Genomic DNA, 15,998 nt, shown 5'->3' with positions numbered 1-15,998 from the left:
GGATTTTTTGGCCAAAAACTCAAATTTCTGTGGAAAGAAAAACTCGAATCAAGCAATTTGGCCATCAAATCTGAAAAATGTTTTCGTTTCGGGATTTCTCTCGATTTTATTGAGTTTTCTCCCAACCCGACTTTTTCTAGCTATTTTATGGATAAATAAGATTAAATCATGGATGGGAGTTATGGTCGAGTTTGGTTTAATAAAAATATGATATAAATTTGAGTTTTAGTAAATGACCCCTTTATGTCACCGTACATCTTGCTGTGATGCTTTCTTGATGTTAATTAAACAGCAGTACAAATAAAATTAGCTTTTTGACTTTACAAATTGTTTATTTGTATAATTTACATGTAAAAAAATATTTTCTTTCAAGTAGACTTCCTGCTTACAAGATGTTTGTTTGTTATGTGAATGATTTATAATCTTTGTAAAATGATGCATAAATATTTTGGCGCTATATAAATACCAGGAAATAAATAATAATAATAATAATAAATAAGAAGTTAGGCATTCTGTTTTCAGACATCTATTGTCTAAGTAGTATATGCAAATTCAATAACTGATTATTGTACTTCTTTTTGCTTCATTTTTTAAAATGTAGAAATTATAAACATTATTTGTAAATGCCTTTGTGCCATTTTCTGTTTCTAGTTTTACCAACCATTTCATTCTGTCTATATGCTGAAGAAACATGTCACAAGCACCCATACATGTGTTGCTAAGTTATATAGGAAAAACATTATAGTTCATAAATTGTCTCTGCATTGCCTCTGTATTTTATGATTGCTATACAATTAGGATAGGTCTTATACTATTTAAATCTCTATCTGTTCTTGTTCCTTTTTTTTATATACTTCCTCACTTCTTATCTGATCAATTCTGCATGTGTAATTCAGGTATTTCACATAGAATAACATTTGAATGAAGCATCTCCTATGAATGGCACAGTATTGTTAGCCAATGAAACAATTAATTGAATTTTGTAATTTTTGTGGTTGCCTTAGAACCTCTCAGTATGTCTGGGTCCATCAACTATACTTCCCCGTAAATTCTCATTAGTGTCTACTTTATGCCTATTGTGAATGCTGGAGGAACTATATTATTCCTATTATAACCCCCATGTGAAAAAATCATCATGGAAGTAATCTACAAGTAATCCTAACCAGTGGCCAGTATAATTGCAGTTAAATACGAGTTCAATATGTAAACGCAAAACGTATTAGCTAATTATGGTGCACATCTACCTGATATTGGGACAGTATTGAGTGTACAGTGGGTAAATGCAGTGATAGATGTAAAACAGGATGCTTTGCAGAAGCAAAATGTTTTTATGTAGGCAAAACTTTGTCTAATGCAAAATGTTAAGAATCGGGTAAACAACAGTCAGGACACAGCGATGATAAAAGTCAAAATAGCCAATTTTAAAGGCAGAAGTTATATGAAGGAAATATGGAGAGGAATGAGACATACACTGAGATTTTTATGCTGTCTATTTACTATAACTTATGAGTATTTCACACTGTCTGGTGAAAAAGAACTGGACACTGTTCTTGTATCAGATATGTGGTCTCTGGTGCCTTAGCCGTAACTGTGTGGGTTGCTGAGTTGAATTGGCGAATCCTCTTTTCCTGATTGTCCCATCAACTGCCAAAGTCGATGATTAAGGATCTGTACCTGGCAAGTCCCCAGGGAACAGCCCACACGCATAAGACGAGGTCCATGAGAACGCCGAATACGCCTCTTCTTTCTTCTCAGGGTCCTAAGATCAAGCTTTGTCTCAGCTAAAGATGGAGTGAAGAGTGACAACTCTAGTAGGGGCCCTTCCTTTTGCTGTTTTTCCCTGTCAGGGGGCTCCCTGGAGAAGAAAAAAGAGGTAAAAATATGCTTTTATTTATGCTTGTTCATTTATATCAAATACATTGGTGCTGCTGTTCATTGTTTCCTCTAGTATAGCAGATTTATTATTAGGAAATGCACCTGCCAGACTGTGTATGTGTAATCAGAAGAGTGTAAGCAAGTGTATGACTGAGAGCTGAAAAAGCCACTTCTGATTTTCGCATGGCTGCAGGTCCAAGGTTAATATTATCCAGTCAGCAGAACTGAACTCATTCACACAGTAAGTATGACACATAGCTAATGTCCAGCTACTCACTCCAATCTAGAACACTGACATTGCTTAATTGGCAACAATCAATGTTATTTCTCGATTTAATAACCCTTCCTGTTTCTATGTATGACATCCTCTATGTATCCATATATATAGTGAGTGATGTGTTATTTTATGTAACATTGTAAGGTTGGATATCATTGGTTTTTTTTGGCCCTGACAAGCAGGCCCGGATTTGTGGAAAGGCCACCTAGGTCCGGGCCTAGGGTGGCAGGATTTTAGGGGGGCGGCATGCTGCCCAACCACACCCACATTGGGGATGCGCTGGAGAAACAATAATTTCCCATGCACCAATCCCCATTGCTCCTATCCAGATGATGAAAATTTGCCCGAATAAAGGGGAGGGAACAGGGGCGACGAATGGCAGTGGGCCTAGGGACTCCCACTATGTAAATCCAGCCCTGTTGACAAGGCTTTCTTATTTCTCTTTCTTTTCTTGTTAAATATGCAATAGGTCTCTAAGTGCAGTAAATGTAAGCAAACTTTTGAGGTAAAGGGAAACTGACTTAAGTCCCCCATGCATGGGCCGATAAAAGCTGCTGACAGACGAAGTCGGCAGCTTATGGGCCCGTATGTAGAGCCCCCCGATGGGCATTCCCAAACGATATCTGGACTGAAAGTTGGCCAGATGCCGATCGGGCAGGTTAGAAAATCCCGTCAGATCACGGCTGCATCTTTTCGTTGATGAGGTCCCGCGATCCGCCCGCCCGTTTGGCCTCCATTCTGATCCGATCGTTGGGCCCTAGGGCCCACAATCAGATCAGCCCAATATTGCCCACTTCAATTTGAGCCAAACGAGCGGATCTCTACGTCTATGGCCACCTTAATAGGCCTTGTGCAACAACTGCTCTGTTGTCAGTGTATATCTAGGATCTCTCTTATAACTATCCTCAAGGATGTTATACCTTCTCCCCACTGGATATAAACAATTATCATTGTCAGCTAAAGGTTGTCTAGGGACAATACAGTAGTGGTTATAAAATAATTCACTGGGCATATTTTTCCATCCTTGCTCCTACATATCCTGTATTTTATATCTTTGCTTTGATTGGATTTTTATAAGTTCCATAGCATAGCATCTCATTTTTGACTTTACCCCAATTAAATGCATACAATCAGAACAAATCATCTGTCCACTGAGAAGCCCTTCGTATAAGGAGCTGCTCTTATAAAATAGAGGCTGCATTGTTTATACAAATTATTTTTTGGTGGACTGATGGCTTTAGATTTGTTTCAATTTGTTTTGATTGTGCTCTTATAAACCAGGAAGTATATTTTGTTTCAATTTCAGATTAATTAAAACAAAAGGCAGAGGTATTTTCACCACAAGCCCGTTTTTCACTGAACTTATGTTGAAAAAGATGCTTATTTCAGTATCTGTGCCATTCTGACAGATTCTTCATATCTCATTTCTCACCATCCTTGTGTTAAATACTGTACATGTACGTACACCTTGCATCACTACTCAGAAATTCACAATGAAATTTACAGGCATTGTTAGGGCATGCTTCTCTCTATAGTTAAATGCAAATGCCTTTAGTTCTATTTGAGAACTGAGGCTCGCTGGGAACAGGAAACATCTCTTTAACTCTGCTAGTCAATTACAGTCTGATTTACAAGGTCCAGCAATGTTACAGAATGTTATAACAATATTTACAGTTCTCACACAATAACTAACTCCTGTTTCTCTCCGTTACTAAGTGCAACTGTTTAGATTCAGATTTGCAGTTTCAACATTCCTTTCTTCCATTTCAATTGGAGGTAAATGAATAGCAGTACAATTACATGATGCAAGAGGAGCCCAATCTGATTTCTATACTGTTCGATTTCTGAACTATTAAAGACAGTCACTGTAATGTCCCACTGAACAGGAAAGGGCAGAATATTTTCAATGAATTGGAAATCTGATGTGTATGACTTTCTTTATGTAAAGAGACAGGGAGTGTCAGAAATGAGACAGACCACAAACTGGATATATGAGTAGAAACAGTGGGGTTTTGTAATACATACGAAACTGTACATACAGACCTGCTCTTAAAAGAAAAATATATATTTAAGTGAAAAAACCCCCCAATAATGTTTAGATTTGAATGCCACAGTTTTCATGCCTGCAGCACACAGGATAATAATGTGCAAGCTCACACGTACTCACTATGGCAGCCAAGCCTAGCCCCCTTAGGAACACAAATCAAGCCAAAGCGTACTCCTCCAATTTCCCACTTCACACACTCCTCTGCTCTCTCTGGCCCTTATCCACATACTAAAATGTTTCTGAACAGGACATTGCACACAATTCTTCTTTATAATCCTATCATAAATCATAGACATTACAAAGGTGAGCCCGTAAATCACATGGTTCATTCATTAAAGTGACACAATAAGTGATGGTTCTCACACGGTTCTTTTATTTAAGGGGAGTAAAAACTTTATCCCCCTTGCAACCAGCTTCCGAGTTACAAACCAGCACAAAAATTGTATAATTTATTCTATTTGCAACTGCTAGCCTCCTACATAGTGCACTATTTATGTTGTAATTATAGTATTTTATATGTTGTTAGCTGGGTACACAGATCTGGCCCTGTTTCTTATACATTTTTGGGTTGCCTTTCTGATCCGTCCATGGGCCAGTTGATCATATATTGAGAAATTCACCCACATGGAAAACCAAATGGTTTCTCTGGTGAGGCAACTTGCCTTAGTGGCAAAAAAGTTGCCCATGGTAACTGAGCTGAGTTTCTGAAATGTTTAAAATTTGCCTCAGTTATTGGAGATATTTGGTAAAGTAGGTAGACTGAATTAAAAAAGGCAAAGGGGCGTGGAGTAGAAGGGTAAAGATGGATTATGGAGGAGAGAGAAAGCTCTGTATTTTTATATAACAATCAAAAGGCTTTTATAACCATGTGTTCTTGTTTAATAAAGGAGAGCTCATAACAAACGTTCATTTGTTCGCTGTGTCTGAATGAAGACCCATGGCAGTGAGTTCACTGTGGAGCAGCAATATTGCACGTAGAGAATGAGCACTAATCTGTAAATGAGAAATCTACTTTAAGGCATCAAGAATAAACCTCAATTGGGTCCGAAGTCTGACCTGTGAACTTACAAAGTTACATTTTATTTCAGGGAAGGAAAACCCCAGTGAGAAGATTCTAATAAACCTCTAGGGAACTAACATACTACATATATTTAATGGGATTCTGTCATGATTTTTATGATGTCGTTTTTATTTCTAAATTACACTGTTTACACTGCAAATAATTCACTCTACAATATAAAATTTCATTCTTGCGAGTGTATTTTTTTATTTGTAATATTGATGTGTATCAGTGCTGTTCTAAGATCAACCAGGCAGCTATTATCTGGTTACCTTCCCATTGTTCTGTTAGGCTGCTAGGGGGAAAGGGAGGTGGGCGATATCACTCCAACTTGCAGTACAGCAGTAAAGAGTGACTGAATTTTATCAGAGCACAAGTCACATGACTGGGGGCAGCTGGGAAACTAACAATATGCCTAGCACCATGTCAGATTTCAAAATTAAATATAAAAAAATCTGTTTGCTATTTTGAGAAACGGATTTCAGTGCAGAATTCTACTGGAGCAGCACTATTAACTGATGCATTTTGAAAAAGAAAAAAAAAATTCCCAAGTCCCAGCACTTATACTTCTGGCACTCCAGCCGGTAAATGCTAATAACTGACATGCAACTTATCCTGGAAGAAAAGAAAGTTCCAGACCATGCTGTGACCCCCAAATGCAGGCTATAGGAACCACCCAAAAACGTGAGTAATGTAATGAAGAATATAGTTCTTAGAACATTTCCATCACTTAAAAATGTTCAGTGGCTACACTGAACACAGTTACGTGTATTTGCAAATAAAGTATATGTTTGTCCGTGTTTGTTCTCTGGTTCTGACTTTAGAAGCCATGTTGCCAGCAGTCAGTTCTTCTTCAGGTCTGTAAATCAGCTGGCTTACATATATTTATCTCTTGCCATCCAGACTAGAATACCAAAGTGATAAACAGAAGTACTGATAAGAAAATATGAGCACAATAAAACAATTTCAAGGAAAACTTTTGGCAGCAGTACAAAGAGAATTAAATGTGGTGGTTGACAGGGGCACTTCTATACATGAGACTCACACCCTAGCTTCCATACACCTTTAAATTACATTTTTTAACATTCTTGGTTGTTGTCCTTGGTCAGTGTGCTGCATGCAGTGGTGCCACAAAGAGACATCAATCACCTTGTCATAAAACTGGGCAATTTTTGGCCATGCCTCTTGTTTCTAGACCACATCCCATTCTACTCAGATCATGCCCCATTCTAGCCACACCCTGCCCCTCACTACTTCACAAGATGTATAAATACTGATGACTCCTAAACAATATGGTTGTGTTAATGGTCTGTTTAACCTTTTGTCCCTGCCAAACCTACCTATCTGCTTGTTGATCATTTGTGTATATATATTAGTAAGGGGGGGCGGGGTGAGCCAGGGTCAGATTGGGTTAGGGCTGATGTATCACTACTGGGTGGCACATGGGATCACTGGTAGAACAAGTTAAAATGATTGCAGGGTGCTCTGATAGAAAAAACCCAGGGCAGTCAGATAGCTATCGGGCAGGTTCGAAAATCTTGTCAGTCTGTAATCCTGCAGTATGATCCTATTTTTGCTCCTGGGTCAAAGATTGAATCAGTCTGGTTTGGCCCAATGTGTGAGTGGGCAACTACTTGTTTGTTTGGCAACTCTGTGACAGGTGTATGGCCATCTTACGAGACATTATTCAGTGTTGTATGTCTAACAAACTGATTTTCCTTGTCCTTTAATCCACTTTCTAGTAAAAGCATGTGTACTTGATAGGAAGAATTGGCAAAAGGCATGTACTGAAAAGGAGAGGGAAATGGGGGTGGAAGAAGAGGTGGAGGGATAAGTAAAAGATGAAAGGGGCAGGATGAAGGCAGAGTAAAGGGCTGTGGAGGAGGGGAGGTTGTCTGCAGTTTCACACGTACTACCTGCAGTGTGGCGAGTGATTCATGTACCAGGCTCTCAATGGAATCACTAGGTGTCTGTATCTGCCTTTCATGTGGAATATTGGGGGAAAATATTTAATTCACTTTGAGCCATTTTTAGTAAATGTACATATTGTTCTGCTAAAAGAACATATTGGAAAGTAAAAAGAAACTGTAGCATTAACAATATTATGGGCTGTTATATTAATATATATATATATATATATATATATATATATATATATATATATATATATAATTTTTTTCTTTTATTAAAATGCACAAAACCGTAAAGTGGGAAATCCAAAACACAAATAATGCCTGCTGTTAATGACACTTGCGAAGATAGAGCCTTCATCATAATGTGCACAGGGCGGCAAAAAAGCCACTCCTTGTAACTTCAAGAGACAATATTCTGATATATAAATCAGATTTTTGGGTCTCCTAGTGCAGAGAGCACAACTGCACTCTCCGCACTAGCAATGGCCCCCATGCTGCTCTGATGCTCAGAAAGGTAAGCGGGCCCAGGGATGGCCCTGATTGTGGACACAAATAGGGTTACACCTGGTCGGTATTTCAACGGACTAGCCGACAAAATACCCGCCAGGGCAGGGGCCAGTATTACACGTTTACCAGCTATGTACTTGCTGGTAAATTTGTAAACCCTATTTGTTCTGGCTCTGGCCCGCCCATTATTCCGCCCCAATTCTTCTCCAGACTCTTCCTCCATCCCGCCCATTATTACTTTTCATTTCTACTTCTCCCTGATTCTGTCTTCCTTTTGACTGCCAGCATCCCAGCTCTGCTCCTATTCACATCATACCCTTTATTCCCTTCTGCATCATAGCCCTGCCCACAAACCATTAGGTTCAAAAACATTTGCAAGTTTGTGAATGTTAAAGGACAAAGGAAACCCAAGTATATATCATATGTACCCTGCAGAGGCTCCTACTCACTACCTCTATTCCCCTATACTGCCCCATTTGCCTCTTATCAGTGCCGGAAGTAGGGGTAGGCAGAAGAGGCTCCTGCCTAGGTCGCAACAATTGGGGTTGCTCGGCAGGTACCTCTTGAAGACCCTTCCGTCAACTCCAAGTCCAGACTGTCTTGTCCCCACTGGCACACCTCACCATTTCACACCTCAGCATGCTCCCCAGTGATGCCACTGCTCATACGCATTCACATTTGCACACACTCGCAAAGGGGGGCCAAGGTGGCCAGCTGAGTTGCCTAGGGTGCCAGTCAGATTGACCCACCTCTACAGTAGGGTTGATGTTCACTTGACATCCTTTTCCTAGTTCTGTAGTGGCAATCGCCAAACAGAAACATGCACAGTTGAAATCAGGACCAGATTGCTTCAACTGCACATGGTTCTCTATGCCAGAGAGCTGGTCATGCTCCCTGCATGCCCAAATTGCCATTTACTAACAAGTGCATAATTTTGTTACCTTATCGTCAAGTAGACTCTCCCACTCGGCAACAATAATGTAAAGTAAAAGCAAATGGGTATTAGTGAAAAAGTGGTTTATAGGTGCAGTATTCCCCTTGAAAAAGTTTTCAGATGAACATACTTTTTGCCTGCTGTTTTAACAAAACCAGCTAAATAGACCAACAGGGAAATTGAAGCTACTCCATATATGTTTTTTGCAATATAGATAATTCAATTGTCAATGCACAGATAATATTCCTGGATATAGACTTCTGTTTATCTGTAAACCAAACCAGTCAAGAATGAAGAAAACAGTTGTTTGTACAGGGCTCGTTATCTATCTCAGCTAGTTAGGGTAAGAACAAAATAATGCTTTATAATTAAAAGAATATGCATTTTTTAAATTAAATGCAGAATGCAGTTTATGCAGAATGTAATTTCAACGCAAGTTTTAGGGGGTTATTTATTAAAGTGGGAAAAAAATCAAACTTTTCAAGATTTGTTAAACCCCGGGGATGAAAAAAGTCCAAATCCGGCATCTCAGACCTACCTAGGTTGTATTTAAGTCAATAGGAGAGGTCCCTATCCTATTTGGAAGTTTCTGTGGTCTGCGCTGGAATTAGCCTGAAAATCCAACTATTTTTTCAGACAAAAATCCTAAAAATTTGTACTTTTCGGGAAAAAATTAAGTGATTTATGAAAAAAATCCAAAAAATGCTACGATTCAGATTTCCACTCCATTTTTTCATGTTTGTCCCCGATCTAATAAAATTTTGTTAATTTTTTTTAATAATAAATATAGCCCAATCATTGATTCCAGTTTGGTTGGACTTTATTCATTAAAAAAGTCAAATAAATTCGGACTTTGATAAATAAGGCCCTTAATGTTGAGAAAAAAAGTGTATATGGGTGTATACTGTCCCTTTAAATAAAATAGACCCTGCAGCCTTGTTGCAAACTGACTTTAGAGTGTTTATCTAGAATTCCTGCAATAAAGAAAGATATGGCTTCTGCTTATTGCTTATCATGGTGGGATACAGCTATTTTAGGCAGAATTGTGCAACCTTTAATGCTAATCTTGTTAAATTTCCAAATATTTAAGATATGGCTGTTCCAGACAGCCTGCCTGACTCATATATGGCTGAAACTCGTCTAGATATCTATTGGGCAGGTTTAAAACCCCTATCAAGCATGGACCACATTAGCAATTTGGTTCTGTTATTTTTCCATTGGGTCTCTGTTGGCCTGCAATATGATCTACTCATTGGTATGGGGGGTCAATTAATCGGGTTAGCTTGATCTTCCCTATCCTTACACATCCAGCCAAGCATCCATACCAAACATGGCTAGCCTGTTGTTTATCCAGTAATTATGATTATCCAGTGTATGATCTCTATATCTCCATTCCAACTGTATGGTAGTAGGGTGCTAGAAAGGGTGATCGATCGTTTGCAACAGAGCCAATAAATTCCCAATATGTCAACATTTAGTTATGCTGCTATCTACAGAAAGTGACCTAGTTATAGAAGGTGTTATCAATTAGATTTGCCAGAGACACATATCTTGGGAAATAAACAAAACCTTTAGAAAAGTTCATTGCTGTATAACAATGTCCTTGGACTTTAGTCTACTATATTCTACCAGTGTGCAATAAAACCCAACAGTAAATGTTTGCTCTTCATCATTAATGCAAATAAACGATTTAGGAAGTGAGGAATAAAATACTGAGCGGTAAAAGGAAGAGATAAGAGTTTTTGTGAATCAGCCACTATAAATACAGATGGGAAATATTCACAATTTGTTTACAAAAGCAAAGCAAAAGTAGCACAATACAAATATAACTGAATTAGAGGACTGGCTTACAGAAGCTTAGATTTACTCTTCTACTAGAATGAGAACATTTCAAATAATGCAAGTTCTTTAAGTGAAAAAGCACCAAAATGAGCACAGTGTCCTGTGGCCACGGCATGGGCAAAAGGTGTTGTGCAAAGTACAAAAAATGAAAACATTGCATGCTTTTTTGCATTTCATATACTGACTAGGAGGTCATACATGACTCCTTAAAAGGGGAAGATTTATTAAAATGGGAGATTAGAGTTTATGACAGAAAAGCTCACCCACTTTCTATACAGACCCTGGACAAACTAGCATGATATACCAGAAACTGGGGTTTTTTTGCACCCATATGCTCAGATGGGTGCATTGGGGCCTGCTAATCAAACAAATGACCGTGGCCTGCACCCAGCCTAGTAAAAACTAACCTTTTTGCTACTGGCTTGAGTCCAAACGCGTGCTTTGGCCACGCCCCCTTTGACGTCACGACCGGCCCAGCCAATCACGCGCCATGGAGCCACCCCTTAATTGTTGCGACCCGCCCCTTTGCAGCCAGGGCTCGCCCTTTTATTCCCACCCCCTCCACCAGCCAGTAGAGATTTTTTTAAAAGGTGGCAACCCTAGGATGGGCAGAGGTAGGGCATTGGCGGGAGGATGGGGATTGGAGTGCGCTGGGCCCCTCTGAAGATTTTTTTGCAGGGGGGCCCGGCGCACTCTAGTTACACCACTGCAAATTACCTTAGCAGTCATGCACTGCTTTGATTAAGAGACTGTAATATAAATAAGAGAGGCTCCAAACTGTAAGAGGAGTAATAAAAAGTAGCAATAACAATACATTTATAGCCTTACAGAGCATTTGTTTTATAGATGGGGTCAGTAAAAGCTGGAAAGAGTCAGAGGAGGAAGGCAAATAATTAGAAACTATAAAAGATAAATAATGAAAACCAATTGAAAAGTTGCTTAGACTTAGCCATTCTATAACATACTTAACGTTTACTTAAAGGTGAACCACCCCTTTAATGAACCCTTGAAGTATACTTTATGTAAACATATATGAATTTGAGGATGTTAAATGTGTTTAAGTTTTATGAATGGAAACTCAATACTTTAAATATATTATTTATTTTAAAACATATTTCATCATTTATCTGTTTAATGCCAGCATGTGTTTAATACTAGGAAAGTCAGCCAAAGTAAACAATGAATAACATGTATTGGAAATATCACCAGCATAATTGTTTGCAGAGCAGAGTAAGACTGCATATCGAGCTTCAGCAGACCTACAAAGTTCAAAATCGTCGTTTTCGTAATATCGGGTTAATCCGATAGTTTGGCCCTATGGCCCTGTCCTGTCCTGTAGAGCTTTTATTTACTGTGACATGGTGATATATCATGACTTGTCCGTGGTATTGCACAAAAGTTATGACTGAGTATCAAACCTAGGTCTCCGTGAGTCAGAGTCCAGTAACTGTACCTCCATACCATTACTGGTCAGCTTCTCTATGTGCATGGCCCAAACCCAAGAATAGAAGACGGTGGAAAGTATGAGAAAGTGTGAAGTGAAAGGAACTAATGATGGAACTATGAAGAACTGGATCCTGCTCATAATCTAAAAAAATGTTTGATACTTCAAGTAATAACTTTCAAATGTAATAACCTCTGAATAAAGCATTTAACTAAAATGGAATGGATTTGCTTAAAGGGGTTGTTCACCTTTGAGATAACTTTTAGTATGATGTAGAGAGTGATATTCTGAGACAATTTGCAATTGTTTTTCATTATTTATTATTGAAGGTTTTTGAGTTATTTAGCTTTTGATTCAGCAGCTTTTCAATTTGCCTCTTAACCAAATTATCCAAATGACCCTAGCAACCATGCATTGATTTGCATAAGAGACTGGAATATGAATAGGAGAGGGCCTGAATGGAAGGATCAGTAATAAAAAGTAACAATACATTTATAGCCTTACAGATTTGTTTTTCAGAAGGAGTCAGCGACACCCATTTAAAAGCTGCAAAGAGTCAGAAGCAAAAGGCAAATAACTATAAAACTATTAAAAATAAATAATGAAAACCAATTGAAAAGTTGCTTAGAATTGGCCGTTCTATAACATAATAAAAGTTACCTTAAAGGTGAACCACCTCTTTAAGCAAGCTTGATAATACATAATTATATTAAGTTTTTAACAGTTACTAACTGTCAGCTATCTTAAATCTGCCACCCCAGCTTATCCAGAGGCTGATGTTACATGCAGCAGTTTCTCTGGTGGCAAAGCTAGCACAGATTATACTTCCTATTGACCAATTTATATGTGAAAACGCATAGGGTTCAATATGTTATTATTAGTAATTGACCCACAAATTTGGACAGAAGTGTTACAGCTTATGTTGCATCAGCCCTATCTTAAACTGCATATGTAACACACTGCTTACAGATTTTATGCAAAATAGTTCTGGTGCCCAGTGTGAGTGATAAGCCTGTGCTTTGGCAAGGGGAACAAAACATAAGGCATTCTTTGTACACAAGTTTATATATATATATATATATATATATATATATATATATATATCCTCGAGTAGGAAATGTAAATGTCATTTAAAGTTACAAAGGACTGATAAATAGTTTCCATTTGGATTGGAAACTGACATCACACTAGACTGACTTTTTTTAAAAATGACCATTGTATCCCTCAACCGGCGTGCAGGCTCTATAAAAGATGACTGGTGCCCTTTAATGATTCACATCAATTCCTGCCCCAGTGGAAATCTAATGTCATAGTTCCTAACTTACAAAGTTTCAAATAAATAAAAACAATGCAGCTGCCTTTGTTATTACATCGCTTAATGAGTATCTAGGAAAAAATATTAATATTAATTTAATTATCTAGCCCTAAATTACTCTCATTAGTGTCCTCCATCCAGTCCTTAAGACTATGGCCACACTATACGAATCTCGGCCTGCGGAAAAATATGACTTTAGCCTAAAGACAATGTATCTACCTACTGTAGGCAATAAAGAATTTATGTGTGTGGCATCCATGCTGGTGCTTATAATTTGTGGGTGTGATGCTGACTCGGCTCCAGTAACGTTGACTAATGCTGACAGAGTAAAAGAATTGCTTCAATTACAAACCTCTGAATGAAATTCTTGGATATTGTGAATAAAGTACTACAGTTCATGCACCTCCCCTGTTTGGTTATCATGTTACAAGGTGTATAGGAAAGTTTTAGGTAATTAGCTGGCGTCATTCGAACATGCTGTTTGACTAAATCTGCCATGTAAAACTGAAGATTTGCTGTTGCATCACTATTGCATCAGGTTTTGGCTACAAAAGGAGCAGAACATGATGAAAAAGATGCACATCGGTTACAGAGGCTTATATTACACAGATATGGAACTAGTAATTGTCCATATAGAACATATATAATACATTAAACTGAGTTATAACAATTACACAAAGCATGACAAATACCTTAAACTACAGTTGCATACAAATCAGTGTGTGTGTGTATATATAGGGTGCAGCATATGCTAGATCTAGTCCTATGCATAGGAATATAGTACAACTAATTACAGAGTTGGTATACATACCTGGGTGCAGGAAGCAGAAGCAGGTGAGCCGAGGGCAGAGGCGCAGAGCCAGGCAGATGCTGAACACACAAGAGGCTGATATAACTTAGTGACATTGTAATATAAGACCTCATTGCAAGAGATGGAACTGGCACCAAGTGTCAGGAGGCACAGACAGTAGCAATAAATGTAGTGGCAGGAAGCTGAAGTTGTGCCAGATGTGCAGTATTCCAGTGTCAGCAGGGTAGCTCACTGTAATGGATAGCAACACATCTCATTACACAGATATACAAATTAAATACACTATATACATAAGCCATTGAATAAATATACACGTTTCCAGAGGAATACCAACATTATTCATATATACTATATATACTATACTATATATATATATATATATATATATATATATATATATATATATATATATATATATATATATATATATATATATATATATATATATATATAATAACATATCTGGGTCTACCAGTATTATGTCACTACAGATACAGAATCGAATAACTTTGCTTTATTGTATTGGGTGATCTCCGTTTGCAGACAGTACAGTTGTTGGGTAAATTTCCCCAGGAGCTTAACTACAGAGGAAGCAGGAGGTATAGGGGGCCACATGAGCCTAATTAATGAGCAATTTCAACATTTACTGGTAAAACAGTACAACCTCTGGATATGTTGGGGGGACCTAAAATTAATTTGCTATGGGGCCCAGTAATATCTAGTTATGTCACTGTCTGTAACTGCTCGTACATTCATGCCACACAGCAAGCCCATTGGCTACTTCATTCTCCTTGTCCAGATTCACCAACATCATTTCTCTAAGATCTGCCTGCCTTGCAACATTGTGCCATGCATACAGTACCCTTGCAATTAACCTTTTCTCATAGCTCTTATCTGTTCTTGCTGGGTCTGCAGCACAGAGGAAACTCCAATAGAACTAAAGAAAGGGAAGGGAACAGGCAAGAGAATAAACTTCACCTCTGCTGGCAGAAGGGATGCAATTGCTGCTCCTCTCTGAATAACCCCAGGGCTCACACGGGGCACAACCAGTGCAAGTACAAAAGTTTGAGGGAGATGCACCATGATTTTCTTACCTTTATCCGCAGAGCTAAAGTGCTGGTTGTGGAGGCAGGAGCAGGTGTGTTTGGAGCCCAGGACTGGAACTTGACTCTCTCCCCACGTAGCGCAGCCTGAAATGTCACTCTCTGTCTTTGCCAAATTCAGCCCTTCACTGTGTGAGCAGGCAGCAGGCAAACTGGTCAGGTATTGCTCAGCCAAGGGGCGGGGCTATCGTGTAAGGGGCAGGGCAGCATTTAGCAGCTGGAGAGAGGCATTTGTAAGTAGCTTAAAGTACCTAGAAACATTTTATTTGTACTGATCATCTACCTAGTATCCTCTATCGTTATCTGCCCATTTAATCAAATTATCTGTTGGACGGTACTGAAGAGATATACACCATGATGACATCTGCATAATCCTTACACTTTATCGACCACGCCCATATAACTCGGACACGCCCTTTAGAACCCCACACACATTGCGGGATTAAAGCAGACTGTCGGTCCTAAATCCCTGGGAATGTTTGCTGGTATGCCTGTGCGTTTTATGTGCGCAAGTCAGCATGGTCCATAACAGTAAACAAAGGATGATTATATTTCATAATTCAGGGAAATGGAAAAACACACAATATCTGTTCTTTGAAGGTGATGCAAAGGCAAAAAAAATCAAAGGAGCTTTTCTGAGCACTTTAGTCATTTACATTCATTTTTCTATTTTTAGCAGCTTCTGAAACAGTAGCAGTTGTAGGCTGCTATTATCAGACTTTTGACTCAGCTGAGAGTCAGAAATCCTAGGGTAACCAGAATGCAGAAAGTGCATAGACAGTGTGGGTCGCATGATACTCAAACAGACATGCTGAGAGGGGTCTAGAACGGCCGATACCTCACAAACCAGTAAGAATAGTAAATTAATGG

At 38.6% G+C, this 15,998-nt stretch overlaps 1 protein-coding gene across 1 annotated transcript; it reads right to left on the bottom strand.

The window, feature by feature from the left end:
• Nucleotides 1-204: 204 nt before the first annotated feature.
• On the bottom strand, nt 205-15,492 carry LOC108711259 (protein ADM2). Its single transcript, XM_018252825.2, has 3 exons — nt 15,120-15,492; nt 14,026-14,256; nt 205-1,855 (listed from the first exon to the last, which is right to left on the bottom strand). The coding sequence occupies exons 2-3, from the start codon at nt 14,136-14,138 to the stop codon at nt 1,579-1,581; spliced, it is 390 nt and encodes a 129-aa protein (XP_018108314.1). The 5' UTR covers nt 14,139-14,256; nt 15,120-15,492; the 3' UTR covers nt 205-1,578.
• Nucleotides 15,493-15,998: the final 506 nt, after the last annotated feature.

The sequence above is a fragment of the Xenopus laevis genome, chromosome 3L (genome assembly GCF_017654675.1).
Source record: "Xenopus laevis strain J_2021 chromosome 3L, Xenopus_laevis_v10.1, whole genome shotgun sequence".
NCBI classification, from domain to species: Eukaryota; Metazoa; Chordata; class Amphibia; order Anura; family Pipidae; genus Xenopus; species Xenopus laevis.
This window is presented reverse-complemented; position numbering and strand designations above follow the sequence as displayed.